The following is a 20,000-nucleotide window of genomic DNA, read 5'->3' on the forward strand; positions in this document are numbered from 1 at the left end:
ACAAAAACATACTTAACAACACGCTGTGGTAATGCGATAAAGGTCAAAATTCCTCAACCAAAAGCCAGGAATTCCAGCCATATTCTCTTACACGGGCTAAACATGTCTGTACGAGTGAAAATGCATGTATAAGATTAGGAATTTCAGCCTCATTTACAAAGAGGTAAAAAATGTGATGAACGAGACACTGAGGGAGAAGAATATGCTAAACCACACCTTCCGAAGCTGTTAAACGTCACGAAAAACAAGGATTTCCAACCACATCTCCATCCGAGGGCAAGAACATGTTTAACCACACTCTCCGGGGCAGTAAAATTCAGTAAACACTCAATAAAGCTGTAATTCCGACTACATTTACTTAGTGGGGGCAAGAACGTGCTCAACGACATGATGGAGAGACTGCGAAGGCGCTTTTTGAGGTGAAATTCCTGAAAATCTGTGAGGTAAGTACGACCGTAAGGCACGTATTAGATACTAAGAGGGCAGGTTGTGTGTGTGTGATGAGTGGGAATAATATGCCTCTCTCTCTCTCTCTCTCTCTCTCTCTCTCTCTCTCTCTCTCTCTCTCTCTCTCTCTCTCTCTCTCTCTCTGTTGTGACACAGGACGCAGGTCAGGTCAAGTTCGTGAAGCACCATGACCTCTCCACTTGACACCCATGACCCCTACCCCTCCTCCCTCTCCTAACCCCTCCTTCTTCCCCTCCCTCTTTCCCTCTCCCTCCTTCCCTCCCCGCTCACACGGTCTTTGGCCAGGTAAGTTCAAGTTTAATAAGGTCATTAACACACCTGAAGGAGCATTTAATTAGTGAGGTGAAAATCCTTGACTATGAATTAATGTGTGTGTGTGTGTGTGTGTGTGTGCGTGTGTAGAAGGTACGTGCTAGTTTCTTTACGTCATTTGCATCTGTTTACAGACAGACAGACAGACAGACAGACAGACAGACAGACACCCATCACCACACTTCCTTTCAAAGTCTAAACTACACCAAATTTCGTTCCCTCCGCCAAAAAATTTCGCGAAAACGTCAACACCGCCAAGACTTTCCCCTCATAAATCACGCTAAAAACTGACTTACCAGAATAAATCACACCCTAGACTAACTTACGACAATATTAGAAAAAACTCCTAATAGGTTAGGTGAGGGAACGGGTCTGGTAAAAATCCCTCGCCAGACTTTTATTCAAACAAAAACAAAAAGTGGCAACTGAGGGGGCCAACAGCTGCTTACGTATGGGAAGAGTCTGGGAGAGAGAGAGAGAGAGAGAGAGAGAGAGAGAGAGAGAGAGCTGGCTCACGTCGACACCGGTAAAGTGCATAAATTAATGTATGTTTATTTGAACGCCAGAAAAGGTACTCCGTCAGTCAGTCAGTCAGTCAGTCAGTCAGTCAGTCATAATAGTCTAACTAACGCTAACAAAAAACTGAACAGGTGGAGAACAAGTCACTTGACCTGGAAACTATAACCTAACCCTCATAGGCATCGTTGGGGTGGTTAATCTTCAGGTGAAAGAAGCTGGAGGGTGTCTAATCTTCATGTGAGCCATTAGCTGGATCAGATGAAGATTTGACACGTTCTCTTCTCTCCATTTAGGGTAAAAATTGAACTTACGATCCTATAAGAATTCAACCATGTGTCGTAAGGCAATTGGCTCGGATACAAACGTTCACGTATCTCCATTTAGGGTAAAAAATATTAATTTACGGGCCATTGAGAATCCATCTTCCACGTTTATTCCGAGTGCAGTAATTTTCCAACGTTTTCTGTGTTGCTTGACGTTGTTATCAGCTGTTATCAGAGGCGGTGTGTGTGTGTGTGTGAGGCAGGTAGGTAGGTAGGTAGGTAGGGGTGGGTGGAGGGGTGGGGAGCTAGGTAGGTATGTAGGTAGGGGTAGGTGGGTAGGTAGGTGGGTTGGGGTGGGTAGGTAGGTGGGTTGGGGTGGGTAGGTAGGTGGGTAGGTAGGTGCCACCTCCTCACCTGATAGCGCTGACATCTCTCTCTTGTTGACTGTTTTAACGTCACACTATCGACCAACGCCTGGGAGTGTCGGAAGTCTTGATAACTATTCGAAACTCTGAGTCATTTTCTCTCACTGTCTCTTCCTGTCTCTTCCTGTTTGTGTCTGTCTCTCTGTCTCTCTGTACCTCACGTATCTAAATAATGACGCTTTTGGGGGGAATATATTATTTATTTGTGATATATTGTGTAAAAATATATCATTTATTGAGTTTCTGACGTTTTTATAAATAGTTTCGTAGATTGTATACCTGTACAAGTAGTGAATAAATATGTCGAATAAGCAAACAGCGGAATATATAAACAAATAGCTAATGTAAACAGAATAGACATATGTATAAAAATCTATTCTAACATCAAAGAAAATGGGTCACTTTAAAAAGACGCGACGGGTTTCCATTTTCATTGATACCGTTTACTCTTTACACAATCTCATATATAATTCCTATTACACAGTTGACTCTACTTGACAACACGAGCGACAGACATTCACGTGCCAGAAAATATACTCCACTATAAACAAACGCTTCATTCATGCGAGTAAATTCAACAGTTATAATTATCACGTTGGCAACATTGCTCCAGGAAGACATACTGCGCATCTAGCCCGCGCAGGTCCCGCTGACGTCATACTTGTAAACAAACAATATTTCTCACCCCGGATATGCATAACTCATAGATTCGTGCGATTATTCCTCTCTTTTAATTGGAGATATTAGAATGGATCTATTTGGAACGCTTAAAATGGATTCTCAAGGGATCGGACAAAGAATTTTTTTTACTGTGACTGGGGAAGTAACTCATTAGAACTGTGAGTCATTGAAGCTGTGTGAGTCATTGAAGCTGTGTGTGTCATTGAAGCCGTGTGTGTGACTCAGTAGTAGCGACAAAGATGACGTCGAAACTATACTGAGACTCTACTGTGTCCCGTTGTGTTTATTCAACCTCAGTCTGGGTGATAAATAATATTAAACTCGTGAATTTCTGTGACTCTGTAACTCGGGTTCATATTCTCAACATCTCGTAACTACTTCCCAGATGAATACAACTCCAAGTGGTGAAGTCTTACGGTTATTTCGACACCGTTTTCATGAGACATTTTGTCCCAGAATAAGTGAATCAGTTAAGTACGGTCGAATATTTCCGGTTAGAAAGGAAATTTAACCTAAGATCCTCTGAGAATTCGTCTTTGTATTCTAGTTTATGTGAAATAGTTAGGTCAGGTCAGGTAAGATTAGGGTGGTTATTCTTCAGGTGAAATATACTAAGGTGTCTTAATCTTCAGGTGATCCAAATATACTAATAAACCCTTGAAAATCCACAATAACATGAAACCCAACACAAAAACATTCTGAGTGACCCTCTGAGTTCTGAGTGGTACTGTGATCAAAAGGAGTGACCGGGCCCTGCTGGAGTCCGTCTGAGTGGCCAGGAACACTCAGAAGGAGTTACAGAGGATGTGTGTTTATTATCATAGCGTCCAGCAAAAGGCAACACGTGACTATTTATTTATCAACAGGCAGAGTGTTAACGAAGACAAACTTTAATTAGGCGGACGGTAATGACGGGGTGAAGGCAATCTGTCTTCCACCAGGGCACATGCACATAATACCACCACACGGTTTGTTTATCTGTATATATAAAATGTATGTAGGTATAGGTGTGTGTGTGTGGACATTGTGTGTGGTCGTGTGAAGGTGTGTGTGTGTGTGTGTGTGTGTGTGTCTCAGAGTCAGCTGGCAACATATGGACCTTCCCCCAATAAGACCCAATCTGGTACTGTAAACACTCCTCCCCTTCTCTTCCCCCCTACCCTCTGTTTACCCCCTCTCCTCTGTTTCCCCCTCCCCCTCTCTTCCCCCCTCCCCCTACCCCTATCTCCCCCTCTTCCTTTCCTTCAACTCAAAGGTCTCTAATAATAATAATAATAACAACACATGATTCACATACCCCAGTGCGTAGTAGCAGTCTAGAAAGAGAGAGGGGGGGGGGCTGTCAGCGTCACTCATTGCTGTAAGTCGAGGCATCTCTGTGTAAAGTGACTTCAAGGTCGATTAAAATAGAAAGATTCGACAAGAGACAAAAGCCTAATTTTAGGTCGATTTTGCCAGATTTTAACCCCATTTAAAGTGTCGAAAATAAAAGCGCTAATTAGGTGATTTATTTAACCCATTTGAATTCGAAAAAAAAAATAATTTCTTATGATTTTTGATGCATTCAAATTGGGTAAAATAAAATCCCAATTTGGGTTTTTTTCGAGAATTTTTAAACCTATTGAAATTGGTTGAAATAAAATCTCTAATTTAAGGTGATTTTTCGTGATTATTTTTTTACAGATTTGAATTTATTAGAAAAAGAAAGAAATAATATGAGGAAAATATGACTTAACTTCTTTCAACGCAAAAGTACGACACATAATTAATCAGCGCAGAAATTCAACGCAAATGACCTTATTTATCGCCTTTAACCCCATTCAACGCAGAGTTTCAACGTCTTTAACCCTATTCAACGCAGAGTTTCAACGTCTTTAACACTATTCAACGCAGAGTTTCAACGCCTTTAACCCCATTCAACGCAGAGTTTCAACGCCTTTAACACTATTCAACGCAGAGTTTCAACGTCTTTAACACTATTCAACGCAGAGTTTCAACGCCTTTAACACTATTCAACGCAGAGTTTCAACGCCTTTAACACTATTCAACGCAGAGTTTCAACGCCTTTAACACTATTCAACGCAGAGTTTCAACGCCTTTAACACTATTCAACGCAGAGTTTCAACGCCTTTAACACTATTCAGCATAGAGGTTTTTCAACGTCTTTAACACTATTCAACGCAGGTTTCAACGCCTTTAACACTATTCAGCGCGGTTTCAACGCCTTTAACACTATTCAACGCAGAGTTTCAACGACGTCTTTAACACTATTCAACGCAGAGTTTCAATGCTTTACAACACTATCAACGCAGAGTTTCAACGCCTTTAACACTATTCAGCGCAGGTTTCAACGCCTTTAACACTATTCAACGCAGAGTTTCAGCGTCTTTAACACTATTCAACACTTAGGGGTTTCCAGCGCGCAGCACTATTCAACGCAGGTTTCAACGCCTTTAACACTATTCAACGCAGGTTTCGCGTCTTTAACACTATTCAACGCAGGACAACGCCTTTAACGCTATTCAACGCGCAGAGTTTCAACGCCTTTAACACTATTCAACGCAGGTTTCAACGTCTTTAACACTATTCAACGCGGTTTCAACGTCTTTAACACTATTCAACGCAGAGTTTGCTTTAACACTATTCAACGCAGAGTTTCAACGCCTTTAACACTATTCAACGCAGAGTTTCAACGTCTTTAACACTATTCAACGCAGAGTTTCAACGCCTTTAACACTATTCAACGCAGAGTTTCAACGCCTTTAACACTATTCAACGCAGAGTTTCAACGTCTTTAACACTATTCAACGCAGAGTTTCAACGCCTTTAACACTATTCAACGCAGAGTTTCAACGTCTTTAACCCTATTCAACGCAGAGTTTCAACGTCTTTAACACTATTCAACGCAGAGTTTAAAGACGAAATAACCAACATCTCTTTAGGATATAACGCTGACTCACCCCTCGAACTTCTGAACAGGAAAAGCCGAGGTGCTTAGGTCGGTCCAGAGAGACAGACAGAGCGAGAGACAGACAGAGCGAGAGACAGAGAAAAAGAAGACAGATATACAAACAGACAGACAAAGAAAGAAAGAAGACAAAGACATAAAGAGAGAAAACGACAGAGAGAGAGAGAGAACTTTAAGGCATCAGATTTATTTGTGGGAAGAGAGATATAAGGAAAGTAGAGACAGAGAGATAGATAGAGAGATGGGAAGAGGAGACACAGATGGATAGGAAGATGAGAGAGAGAGACCGACAGAGAGAGAGAGAAATCTAGTCTTTCTCTCTCTCTCTCTCTCTCTCTCTCACACCCATCTATAATACTTCACTACATAATCCACACTGAAAGAGAATAAGCAGGAAGAGCCTCAATACGTAGGCCTATACAGTAAGCACTTAGGCCTATATACAGCCTCACTCGCTACACATCTCATTAAAATAAATTCCTTTCAATAAAATTCGGAATTGTCATCGTTAGTTTAATTCATTGAGGAAATCTTCTTTCAATGAAGGAAATGATATCAACAACAACAACAACAATAACAATAATAATAATAATAATAATAATAATAATAATAATAATAATAATAATAATAATAATAATAATAATAACACACTTCCCTAGATTAACAAACAGAGAAAATCCCCTCACCCCCCACCCCTCACCTCTCACCAAACCTACGTGTGGTGAGTCAAAAAACACAGGATTACTTAGCATAGGCCTATGTAACTAGACTGTCAGACAAGGCCTATAATTCTTCCATTCATTATAACACACGACAATATTTATCTCATCTTTTTTACCCCAGGATGAAGTACGTGTGTCTTCAATAGCTCTCATGTCTACGAGGGTCGTGTCTGAGTGTCTGTCATCCTAGTGAAAAAATAGAATATAAATGAATGTCAGGGTAAATGTGTGTGTGTGTGTGTGTGTGTGTGTGTGTGAGCAATAGAGAAGGAAATCAAACTAGCTGAGATACACACATACGCACTCACTTATACACTTACACACACGCACACGCACACACACACACACACACACACACACACACACACAAACAAACATTTACCCGGACATGACAGATACCATACCCCTCCCTACACTAATTGGACGAGTGAGGGGCGTAATGATATAGTGATGGTAGTTATGACCTTGTTATTATATAGTGAGTCATCCTGAACTGTTGTGTGTGTGTGTGTATCTCAGCCAGTTGTATTTCCCTCTCTCTCTATTACACACACACACACACACACACACACACACACACACACACACGGCTTAACACCTTGAACAAAGACGTCTCAACAAGTAATATCATTCTGCAACGTGATAAAAAACCTCATCATTGCAATCCTTGTCAACATGCAATAAGTCTAGTTTATATAAGGGATGAAGATAAGAGTTGCAATACACAGTAAATATTGCAGTGATATTCATATATTATTGCAATTTTCATGGCAATATTATTCAAAGTTGCATTGCAGTTTTAATATTGTATTATGTGTGTGTATGTGTAGATATATACATACATAGGGAGTAATACTTGCTTATACATATCGACAAATCATACATACATACGGACAGGTATATATATAGAAGAAAAAGAAGAATTATTTCTTTTTCACTTTCTCTCTCTCTCCTAGAATCCTTCCTCTCCCCGTTCTCTCCTTCCCCTTTCTCTTCACAGTACCCTCCACTTATCCGTCCCTCCTCCCTCCTTCCCTCCATCATCCATTATTCAGCCTCTCTCTCTCTCTCTCTCTCTCTCTCTCTCTCTCTCTCTCTCTCTCTCTCATTTCTATCCCCCCTTCCTCCTCCTCCTACTTCTCCTTCTTCCCACGGACTCATTCCTTCCACCTCACCTCTTCCCTTTTTACCTTCCCCCCTCCTCCTCCTCCTCCTCCTCCTCTCCCTCTCTCCGGACATGCAAGAAGGTCAGAGTGGCGAGATGAGAGTGGTTGTACGTCTCTCTCTCTCTCTCTCTCTCTCTCTCTCTCTCTCTCTCTCTCTCTCTCTCTCTCTCTCTCTCTCTCTAAGTTCCCATCATCTTTCTTAATGTAGTTACTTACTACACACGTACGTACATGGGCTTGTAATATATACACAGAGACACAATCCAATAAACATGTATGTATTTACAAGTACCTACCTTTACATACATACACACACACACACACACACACACACACACAGCTGCGCGCGTGCATAAATATTCAAACACAAACACATACTCGCGCCACTTCGCTCTACTTATATATCACTCTAAATCTAACCCACTCATATAAGTAAACACACACACACACACACACACACACACACACCACCCCACCCCCACACACACACACACACACACCACCCCACTTGCCCCCCACACACACACACACCACCCCCCACCCCCCACACACACACACACACCACCAAATCACTCCCACAACTCGTAGGAAGAAGAAAACTTGTTAACGACACCATAATCACCTCGTTCCAGGCATTAACGACCCTTATCGTGCCAATCTGTCACTCTCTCCTCCCTATAGCCAACTGGAACAACAGGATGGTGTCACTTGTGGTGTTGTCTGAGTCTATAGGGAATACCTGAGAAGTTGGATCTCTTTCCTATCCCACCTGATGATTAAACACCTGAACTTGACCTTACCTGATATATGGTTAGGTTAGGTTAGGTTAGGTTAGGTTAGGTTAGGAAAAGCGTATTCAATCATCCTAGAAAAATAAGCTGGAAAACACGAAATCTTCAACCTAACTTAACCTAACCTAACCTAACCTAACCTGACCTGACCTAACCTGACCTGCAATAATCCTTTGAGATTCTTATTGTTCCATTGATCAAATTTATCCCTTTCCATTCTGAACAACAATCACATCCTATATTGTGGCCGCAATAACAATCACCAGACATTTATACACCAAGTCACAAAGGTTTACAATAGTCTGCGTCAGTGTGTCCCTCATAGCGGGGACAACAGCTGATTGGTCAGGTGTAAACATAAAGGTATGATTTATTGGTATATGTAAACAAACAAATATTGGTAAACACAGGTAATTATGGGGGGTGGAGGGGTTTATTCTTGTTTTATTCCTTCTCATTCTTCTTCACCTCCCATTCTTCTTCTTCCTTCTCTTACTTCTCCTACTCTTCTCCCTCCCCTCCTTCTCCTTCACTAAGTAAATAAGTACTTACATGCATAAGGAAATAAATAACAAAGAAGATTTTTTTAATAATAATAATAATAATAATAATAATAATAATAATAATAATAATAAATAAATAAAAATAAACATGTTATTTCTTTTTCTATTTTCTCTGATTTGCTGACCACCTCCTCCACCGCTCACCTGTCTAAGGGAACTCCCCGCGTCAGCTGATCAATGGTGTGGGCCGCGCCTCATTCTGTCCCCTAACTTTTTATTTTATTTTTTGTTTTGTTTATTTTAATAATTTGTTTGATTTTGTTTGTTTTTGTTTATTTTTATATTTTTGTCACGTTTGGTCATTTCTCTGTTTTGTGTTGTGTTTGGTGTCTGTGTGTTTGTTTTAATTATTTGTTTTTCCATGTACCCACACGATTTACTCTACACACACACACACACACACACACAAGATGGGACCACTGTGCTTCCTCATCCTGATCAACGACGCTCTATCAGACACTCCTCACAGGTGGATGTACGTGGATGACTGCACTGTGGGGGTTTCAGTGGACAACACCGCACCAAACTACTCATCGCCCCAAGGCACCCTGGACAGGCTACAGGCATGGACTACGGAGAACAAGGTCACCATCAACCACACCAAAACCGTAGTCATGCACATCAATACCGCCACCACTCCAGTGCAAGCCCCAGCAGTCACAGTGGGTGCCCATCCTCTCCAGCTGGTGCAGTCTGCCAAACTCCTGGGTGTAATTATACACAACAAACTTGACTGGAAGGCCCATGTAAATAACACAGTCAAGGCAGCCTCGTACCGTCTCTACATGCTACGACGACTTAGGTCACTTGGGAGACCCACGCCAGAGCTGAGGACCATCTACAACGCCTCTATTCTCCCCAAACTAACGTATGCGTCACCAGCCTGGTCGTCTTCTCTCAACTCCACCCAACAACGTCAGCTAGAGAAGGTACAGAAAAGGGCCTGCAGAATCATGCTCGGCGCAGAATACTCCGGCTACACCAACGCTCTCTCCACCCTGGAAATGCCATCCCTCAGTGACCTCCACCACCAAGCACTGGAAAGGTTTGGCCGTGGACTACTGCACCACCCTCGCCATCGCCACCTCCTGCCACCTGCAGCCCCCACCCAACTCGCGCAGTCCGCCACTACAACAAAATCCAGCCCATAAGAGCCCGCACCGATAGATATAAGAACAGCACCATCCCATCTATTGTTAAAATAATAAACAACTCCTGATTTATGCACTGCACAGCCCTGTAAATGTATTCAATGCATGTTATATCATTATGTCTAAATCAAATGTAAATCTGTATATTTTCAGCCACCGGCTGCAACTCTATTAATAAACCGTTTGTTATTATTATTATTATTATTATTATTATTATTATTATTATCACACACACACACACACACACACAGACCATATTTACACAAACATATAACATAGAATCTACGACTACAAAATCTCTCTCTCTCTCTCTCTCTCTCTCTCTCTCTCTCTCTCTATAATATAAGTGCGTCACTCAACCTCGATGGTCTGTTGGCGACTCTCTGGATTAAGGGAATTGAATGCTAAGACTCTGCCAATATGGGAGACACTGCAATCGACCACCTTCACTCGCCCAACTGTCAAATAAGGCACCTCTTCACGCCTGGGTCAACTAGAGTGTTCTGATAGCGAACTGGTGATATTTGAGATAAGATGTGAGCGTTGTATTCACTTTTAGACGAACGGACGCACGAATGACCTAACGTATGAACGGACGTATGGACGCATGAATAGACACGGACGGCAGAGGGATTTTTAGACAATAGTTCCTTTTTTGTTGTCCAGTGAATCCGTTCATGAAGGCGATTTGTGAATCCGGATTATGGGGATCGTTCGTGGTCCGGTATGCGGATTATAGGTAAACTGTGTTCTTCTCTTGAGTGACGTATTTATGTTTGTAAGGCTCAGGGGTTTGTCTGACTCTCTCTCTCACAGGTGGTATAGTTCTCAGCACACGCGGAGTGGACGCCTGTGAGAGAGAGGACCCTCCCTATTGTGAACTCATCAACACAACATGACAAAAACAATCACAAAACACTTTCTTTAATTACTTCTCTATGCCCATTTACTCTTCAATAACAACTACCACACCAAACGACCCTAAAATCATCTAACTTAATGACCCAGTAAGTAAAATGAAGAAAATTGAAACGTAAGTGGAATTAAAAACAAGAATTTCAATACGACTATATGGTAACTTTATCGTGGGGTCTCCATAATCTTGACCCCTTTAATGTGAATTTTTTGGTTGATGATCAATTCTAGGTTGATTATCTAAGTTCTGGTGGATGATTAGATTACCAGTGAATCTAATTCGTCTTTTCAGGTGAGAGGATTGGTAGGATTAGGTTAAAAATTAGGATTAGGAAGGGGTTTCTCATCAGGATGTTTCAAGTTGGTTGTTTTGGTGAGGCTCTTGAGAGAGTAAGCGAGAGAGAGAGAGAGAGAGAGAGTTGAATTGTGTTGTCTACTAGTACTGTCTGGGCTCTTCCTCTATTCTTCTTCTGAAATATTCATCAATTATCTTCTATTTAACCTTAATTTTTTCTACTCTCTCTCTCTCTCTCTCTCTCTCTCTCTCTCTCTCTCTCTCTATCTCCATTTCTTCATCACCTCCATCATTACCTTTTTTTCACCTCATCATCATCATCATTGGGTCGGAGAGGTATAGTCATTACCACTGTCTGTGTGTGTGTGTGTGTCTGTGTGTGTGTGTGTGTGTGTGTGCGTCTCTATTACTGTTCTTACGTAGTTTCTTATTTTTCTTATGTTTTTATCCTCAAGTTTACATCACCTCTCGACTCTCTCTCTTTTTTCACACCACGAGAAAGATTAAGAACACCATAAAAACAACAATAACAACAACAACAACAACAATAACAACAACAACACCAATAACAACAACAATAACAACAACAACACCAATAACAATAACAACAACAACAACAACACCAATAACAACAACAACAACAACAACAACAATAATAATAATAACAATAACAAAAAACAATAATAACAAAAAACAAGGACAACAAAAACAACAACAAAACTCTCCTCTCTTTGCTTCTTTCCTTCATTACTTGTTTCTTCAATTACTCTCTGTCCAATTTACTTTTTGTGTATGAATTATTTGGTCTAATTATCCCCAACATATGTTTCTCCTTTCTCGTGTGTGTGTGTGTGTGTGTGGTTAGCGTACACTCAACCAAATCAACACTATCCTAATCTAATCTAACCAACCCTGAAACTAACTTAATCTAATCTAACACAAACTTAACCTAACCTAAACCTACCCAACATAACCTAACCTAACCTAACCTAACCTAACCTAACCTACACTCTACGGTCTTAAGGGAAGGTGTAAAAATATTGTTTTTATGCAAATTACGGACTTGAACTTAAGACGAGTGTAGTATGGAGCTAACACGAGCTGGTCTGACCTTGAGGGAGGGAGGGAGAGAGGGAGAGAGGGAGGGAGAGAGGGAGGAGGGAGGAGGAGGAAAAGAGGAGGAAGGAGGGAGGGAGGGAGGGAAGGAGGAGGGAGAGATGAGGAGAGAGGTAGGGAAGGAGGGAGGGAAGGAGGAAGGAGAGGAGAGGGAGGAGGAGGGAAGGAGGGAAGGAGGAAGGAGGAGGAGAGAGGGGTGTGTCTAGTGCAGAAGGATTGAGACGAAAAGAGAGAGAGAGAGAAGGAAAAAGAGAGAGAGAGGTATTGCTAAGGCACGGATGAGACTAAAAGGGAGGAAGGGGGGAGAAGGGAGGAGGAAGGGGGAGAAGGGAGAGGGGAGTGGAGGGGGGAGGTCTGTTCATGACGTCAAAGGTTACTCATGTGGTGGGAGGGAACAGAGAGGGGGGAATGGGAGGGAGGGGAGGGAGGGGAGATTGCGGGAGAGGATGAAAGAATGTGGACAGAGAGAGAGATTGGGTAGGAAGGAAGAAGAACAAGAAGAACACGAAGAAATTGAAGAAGAAGAACAAGAAGAACAACAAAAACAACAACAAAAGGGGGAAGGGGTAAAAGAATTAAGGGAATTAATTTAGAGAAACAACAGAGTTACGAGAATTTACTTCAATAAATCGTAAAGTTAAGGTAAAATCAGATAATTAGTGGAATTATAAGAGTAAAATCATAGACTTAAGGGAATTTCAAGGTAGACCGTAAAGTTAAATAATTCGTGAGGTAATTCAGAACAGGGAACTAGCATGGGTCAATGGAGAGGTGTGTGGGTGGTGAGAGGGCTTAAAGCTGCTGTGTGAGAGAGGGAGGGAGTGGGGGAGAGAGGGAGGGAGTGGGGGAGAGAGGGGGGGAGAGAGGGAGGGGATGCGTGGGAGGAGGTGACTAAGAGAGTGAGAGAATGAGGGGAATGAGAGAGAGAGAGAGAGAGAGAGAGAGAGAGAGAGAGAGAGAGAGACAACTCGCCATAAGTTGTCATAAAAAACTACAGGTTGCCATAACAGACACATCTTCTCATGTTTTGCATTGGGATTGCCATAACTTTCATAGATAATCAACCAAAAATAGTGAAGTCGCCATAAGCTGTCAATAAAAAGTGACGTTGCCATAAATTATTAATGAAAAAGTCAGGTTGCCATAAAATTCACGTCGCCATATGTTACTAAACAATAACAAATAGGTTGCCATAAAAGACACACATATACTCACATTTTCGTTCGGGTTGCCATAGTAGGGTTGTTTGCCAAAGGAGTAAATTTCCCAAAGCACCACGGCAAAGCTCCATACGTCACTCTCCAGGGTAAACTTGCCATACATAATACTCTCGTGTGCCATCCACCTCACTGGCAGCAACCTGGACCCTCCGATCTATGGCAACAAATGATAAAGAGGTGAGAAGGAGGAGGCGAAATGGTGTGTGTGTGTGTGTGTGTGTGTGTGTGTGTGTGTGTGTGTGTGTGTGTGTGTGTGTGTGTGTGTCTCTCTCTCTTTCTCTACTCACCTTATAGTAATCACAGGTGTACACATCCCTGGACATGCCGAAGTCAGAGATCTTCACCGTCAAGTTCTCCCCCACCAGGCAGTTCCTACACGCCAGGTCTCTGTGTACGAAATGTTGAGAGCTCAGGTACTCCATCCCTGAGGCTATTTGCACGCTGATGTTGAGTAGATCCTCCTGTAGGGGTGTGAGAGAGGTGTGAGAGGGGTGTGAGAGGGATGTGAGAGGGGGGTGTGAGGGGGGTGAAGGGATGTAAGGTGCGAGAGAGGGGTGTGAGAGGGATATGAGAGGTGTGTGATAGAGGTTATTACAAGAACATACAGGTAATTAAGGTGAAAATGACAATATTTATTTGCATATACCCATATTGGGATCGTACCCGGGTTCTATAGGATGAGTTGTCAATGGACTATCCACAACTCTAATCCAAATCATTACACAAACTTATATCCATACCATCCACACCACCACTATCCACACTACCACACCCCCACCCACACACCCACACCACCTCCACAACTCACCCGACTGAGGGACTTGATGGGGGAGTCATTACTGTAGAAGGGTTTAGAGCAGGATCTCAGCACCTCCGCAAGATCACCATAGGCCATGTACTCGAAGACCATCCACGGCGTCTTGCCCAGCTCTGAGGAGGACGAGGGTAGAGTGATTATACAGTGGTACAGTTACAGTGATTATAGAGGTACAGTAGCTATAGAGGTACAGTAATTATAGAGGTACAAGATTATAGTGAAAGATTGATTTTTATTTATTTATCTAAAAAAAAATCTATGTATCTATAGGTATCTGTATTTACGACTCTCTCTCTCTCTCTCTCTCTCTCTCTCTCTCTCTCACCTGTAGCCACTATGCCGATCAGAGACAATATATTTTCGTGTTTGAAGGCTGACATGATCTCCACCTCTCTCCTAAAGTCAGCTTCGGCTTCTACTCCTGCAGACTCCTTCAGCACCTTCACCGCCACCGTCAAGTTCACCTCCTCCTCTTCCCCGGTACCTCCTCCTTCTCCTTGTTCCTCGTCGTTCGTCACCTCACTCACACTCTCCGGGGGACAGCGTGGGCCATACGTTCCTGTAGAGGGTAAAATAGTGTGTGTGTGGAGACGCTATGTTTCTGGGCTTTTATTTCCTATTTGTAAACAATTAAATACATGTTAAGGATAGTTATTGACCTTTGTACACGCTGGCATTCCTCTGTACACCTTGACACGCCTTTGTACAGCATCTCTCACCTTTGTACACCTTTCCGAAGCATCCCTCCCCCAGCACACCGATAAAGGAGATTTGGTCTGAGTCTATCAGCTGGACCGCCAGGGTGTGTAGAGGCAAATTGTCCGGTGACTGAGCGTAGTAGTTGGGGTTGCTGGCGAAGTTGTGTGTTAAGAGTGACGAACTCTTCGCCAGGCTCCCGGGTGACTGCTGTGGAGGGAGGGAAGAGGGGGGGGGTTAGTTTGAGTGAAAGACTGGTTGAAGTTTAGTATATATTCAATATATATATTCATAACATATCAACAACAAATTCTCTCTCTCTTACTGGTCCTGATTTCTTTTCCCTCTGTCTGTGTCTCAGTAGCGTGTAAAGGTTCTTCCTCCGCCAATAGACCAGCATCAGCACCACAACCATCACCAGCGCCACTACTACCGCTGCGCTAACCAGATTCTTCGACTGTAAAGGGGAGGACTGAAAAATGAGCGCTGATTGGTGAGATGAAGTTGACGTCATGGAGGAAGCTTGTTGATTGGTGTGATGAGTATGACGTAATGATAAACAAAACTATGATTGGTAAGATGAGTGTGACATAATGATAAACAAAGTTACTGATAGGTGTGATGGAGATGACGTAATGATAAACAAAACTTCTGATTGGTTGAATGGACCTAACGTCATAAAATATCCATAAAAATAAGTTACACACACCTAAACCAAATTAATAAACCAATAAACCGGACAAATAAGATAATATAAAAGAATAATTTAGGATATTTAACATTATAAACACCTAAAATATCATTATGTCTAAATCAAATGTAAGTCTGTATATTTTCAGCCACCGGCTGCAACTCTATTAATAAACCTTTTATTATTATTATTATTATTATTATTATTATTATTATTATTATTATTATTATTATTATTATTATTATTAAAGCAAAATGAATAGGGGAGTCTTAAGCAAGGCGTGGGTGTACTGTAGACTGTCTTAAACAAGATGTGGGTTAGGTTAGGTTAGGTTAGGTCAAGTCAGCTTAGATCAAATGAGAATAGATGATTTTTTCAATTAATTACTTACGTCTAAACATCGGTAAAACATTATAGAACACACACAAACAAACACAAACATAAACAAGGAGATTTCTATTTAGTAAACAAACAGAGACGTTTTTAGGACCCCTCACCTTGTTAGGATGGCTGGAGGGAGCTATAGGCCGGGGCTGAGGGACACCAGCAACTGTAGAGTGACACGATACAGAGAAAAGGTAAATAAATATTGGACCATTTAGTCTATAGGAAATAATACACCACCCCTCCCCCCTCTCACATAGGTCACGCCATCTCGAACACAAAGGCTCATTGGTGACAAAGAGTTCAAGGGCTCCAACCCAACACCCAACTTGTGTGTAAGTCATAATAATTTTATTTAATGGGAGGGAAAAAAAAACTAGAACGATGGAATGAGGAATTTGAGGATGTACTTACTGTGAATATCTTGGCAGGTCTCGTTGGGTTGGAGTCGCTTTTCACCATTACTACAGATACATTCAAAAGGAGTCTTTCCCTGTGGTGTAGGATGGCAGGATATACCAGGACCACACGGATCATTGTGACACACGTTGACCCGGGAGTCCACTTGGGGGTCCGTGTTTTGGATGTCAGATGGCGCTGACCTCTGCGTCATACTCCTTGAGAACTTCAGGGAGGGTTTTCGTTTAGAGGGATGAATCTTAGAACTGTTTCTCGCTCTTGGTGTGGTACTGATGAGGACCCTGGGGGATGATGTCGTTCCCTTGAGGTTCGGTTCACTCTGTCGCCTTTTGCTACCTGACGGAGGTGTGGTTGATGTGAGGTTCATGACTGGGCTGAGGGAGGCTTGAGATCCTCCCCTGTCGAGATCTGGGGTCCTGGTGGCTGAGTCGAGGATACTCTCCTGGGTTCTGGTGGTCGAGTTCTTGTCTGAGGTGAGAGGTTCTTGGGGTTCTCTCTCAAGGTCTTGGGTTCTGGCTGTCGAGTTCCCATCTTGGATTACTTCACTGGGGTCATCAGGAGAGGATGACGCCGACGTCCTGAAGGTGGGCAGGTGGGTGGTGGTGACCAGCTCCGGGGTAGAGAGCAAGACGTTGGGGGGGTTAAACATACCTGCTGTAGAGTTTACTGACTCAGGGGTGGAGTCAAGAGAACTGGTGGAGGAGTTAAGTGACTCAGGGGTGGAGTCAGAGGAACTGGGGGAGGAGTTTAATGGCTGAAGGATTAAGGTAGTGGAATTGGGAGCTGGAATTAGGGGTTCATGGTTAGGATTAGGATTAGAGACGGAGTTTATGACCTGTAGGGTGGGATCATATGAGCTTGAATGATGGGGTGTGGAGCTTAGGGGCAGGGGGGTGGAACTTATTGGTGTATAGCTGGAACTTAAGGATAAAGAGGTGGAGTTTACTATTATATGGGTGGAGCTTAAGGATAAAGGGGTGGAGATTACTGGCTTATGGGTGGAGCTTAAGGAATCATGACTGGAGCTCCCAGAATTATGGGCAGGGCTTGAGGAGTTGGAGGCGGGGCTTGAGGAGTTAGGGGAATGAGGGGTGGGGCCAACTGACTCATATCCAAGAAGGCCTCCTGTGATTGGAGAAGAAGAAGAAGAAGGGGAGGAGTCTGGGGCTACAAGAGCGCTGGATAGTGAGCGATCTTCTTCCGTCGGGACCATTGTGCCTCCTGGTGAAGAGAGAGAAGATACATGTTCAGTTGATGTAATATATAATACAAGTTCAGTGCCAGGTCTCTCTCTCTCTCTCTCTCCACTAATGAAACTACCCATCAGAACACACACACACACACACACACGTTGATTTAATGAGTAAAATTCGACCAACTTGAGCCATACCTCACCGAGGGAGTGACCCGAGGCAGCACACCCGAGGATGGATCTTATGTTCCATGATAAAGACAATTGGGTAATCGGTCGTGAAGAAGATGATGATCGGAAACCATTATTGTTAAGTGAGAGGCGGACGTGTGGTGAGGAGACGACCTGGAGAGAGAGAGAGAGAGAGAGAGAGAGAGAGAGAAAATCAGGCAGCCAAACAGAGAGACAAATATACATAAAAAAAAGAAAGAAAGAAAGAAAGAAAGATAAAGAAAGAGAGAGACAGACAGACAGAGACAGCACAAACCTCAGGGGTAAAGACAGAGCTTCCTTGTGTGATAACTTGGCCATGCGCGACGCTAACATTAACAAGCTGATGGATCGACCCTGTGTGTGTGTGTGTGTGTGTGATTCCTATAGCTCACACTGGCTACTTTCTATCATGATTCCAACTTCATTACATTCCAAATTTCGACATTCCAGTTTCCCTTCATTACAAACTTGACGATTCCAGCTTATCTATATTCCAACCTACCTATTCCAACTTAATTCTCTTTTAAACCTCCCAAATGATATTCCTATTTATCCAAAGCTAAATTCCATGTTCATTCCAAGATATTCCCATTCAGGTGAGTGAACTTGGAAGTAACCAGAGGTAAATTTCCTAGCAATTCCTGGATTCCAGTCTCTCTCTCTCTCTCTCTCTCTCTCTCTCAGCGCTGGGGAACCAATCATATTTGCTTCAAGATGAGAAAATATAGATTGATTCCATTATATACCTGCAATTAATTAACCTGAAGACCTCTTGTAACACACACACACACACACACACACTGTACAGCCCTGTAAATGTATAGAAAGCATATCATTATGTCTAAATCACATGTAAGTTTGTATATTTTCACCCACCGGCTGCAACTCTATTAATAAACCGTTTATTATTATTATTATTATTATTATTACACACACACACACACACCTCCACGTCACGCTCTCCTGGGTGTCTCTCTTCCTTCCTTTGACTGTATCCTTCACCCTAATCTCTCTCTCTCTCTCTCTCTCTCTCTCTCTCTCCCATCATCAACTTTTGTATTACAGTTTCTTTATCTTTTACTTCCATCCTCTCCATATGTTCGTACTTCATAAGCTGAATCTGATCGGCTGTGAGAATGAAACGTCTGTGTCTGTCTGTGTCTGTCTATTTGTCTGTCTGTCTGAGGTATCAACGGCGAAAATATTATTATTTTATCATTTTCTTCCTTTATTAATTTTCTGTTACTCTCTTTTGACTTTAACCAATAAGAGGGGTAAAGAAATTTACTCCCTTGAGACACCGAATCCTTGAGACACCGAATCCTTGGAACACCGAATCCTTGAAACACCGAATCCTTGAGACACCGAATCCTTGACACACCGAATCCTTGGAACACCGAATCCTTGAAACACCGAATCCTTGGAACACCGAATCCTTGAAACACCGAATCCTTGAAACAGCGAATCCTTGAGACGTCGAATCCTTGAGACGCCGAATCCGTGTGGGTCCGGGTAGGAGTAGGAGGAGGAGGGTGTTGTACAGTATGGTAGCGGTTCATTCATCTCACTCGCTGCTTTGTAAACAAACTCATCCTACTGTTTACATTATACAGTTGCAACTTTCCCGCCAGTCTGTTCCCAGCTGACGAGTTTTGGCGCGAAAAGGGGCTTCATGAACCGGCGGAAATCGTAAAGGCTCTTGCTACTAACTATCACCAGCACAGGCAAAACACCTAAGCCTGGCGTTTCCTCTTACAATCGCCAGACGTAAGGTTTTCCTCACTCTTTACCAGTACTGGCATTATGGACACTTCACCTCCTGCCTACACTGGCGTTCCTTCATGATAATTACATAGTGGATTTATAAAAGCTCATTAACAAGCTTTTCAAAGTTGCGCCAGACGAACTTTCGCCCGTCTTTTGTCATCTATAATAGAGGAAAATTTGTTTGGTCGTCTCCTTAATGGATGGAAATGTCATTATCTGTTTTAAATAACGGAAAATTTCGCCAA

At 42.5% G+C, this 20,000-nt stretch overlaps 1 protein-coding gene across 4 annotated transcripts in view; it reads right to left on the reverse strand.

Annotated features, from left to right (window-relative positions):
* LOC121859985 (mast/stem cell growth factor receptor kita-like) overlaps nucleotides 1-20,000 on the reverse strand; it is a 41,641-nt gene that overhangs the window by 11,624 nt on the left and 10,017 nt on the right. For 3 of the 4 annotated variants that reach the window (XM_042356993.1, XM_042356984.1, XM_042356975.1), the window contains exons 3-10: nucleotides 16,578-17,804; nucleotides 16,277-16,329; nucleotides 15,414-15,560; nucleotides 15,112-15,298; nucleotides 14,718-14,951; nucleotides 14,384-14,505; nucleotides 13,863-14,036; nucleotides 13,571-13,729 (exon numbers count right to left, since the gene is read on the reverse strand). In XM_042356993.1, coding sequence (XP_042212927.1) covers nucleotides 13,571-13,729; nucleotides 13,863-14,036; nucleotides 14,384-14,505; nucleotides 14,718-14,951; nucleotides 15,112-15,298; nucleotides 15,414-15,560; nucleotides 16,277-16,329; nucleotides 16,578-17,796 — 2,295 coding nt within the window. In that variant the 5' untranslated portion in view covers nucleotides 17,797-17,804. The remainder of the gene's footprint in view (nucleotides 1-13,570; nucleotides 13,730-13,862; nucleotides 14,037-14,383; nucleotides 14,506-14,717; nucleotides 14,952-15,111; nucleotides 15,299-15,413; nucleotides 15,561-16,276; nucleotides 16,330-16,577; nucleotides 17,805-20,000) is intronic. The other variant, XM_042357003.1, reaches the window with a different exon arrangement.

The sequence above is a fragment of the Homarus americanus genome, unplaced genomic scaffold (genome assembly GCF_018991925.1).
Source record: "Homarus americanus isolate GMGI-L3 unplaced genomic scaffold, GMGI_Hamer_2.0 scaffold8020, whole genome shotgun sequence".
In the NCBI taxonomy this organism is placed as follows: domain Eukaryota; kingdom Metazoa; phylum Arthropoda; class Malacostraca; order Decapoda; family Nephropidae; genus Homarus; species Homarus americanus.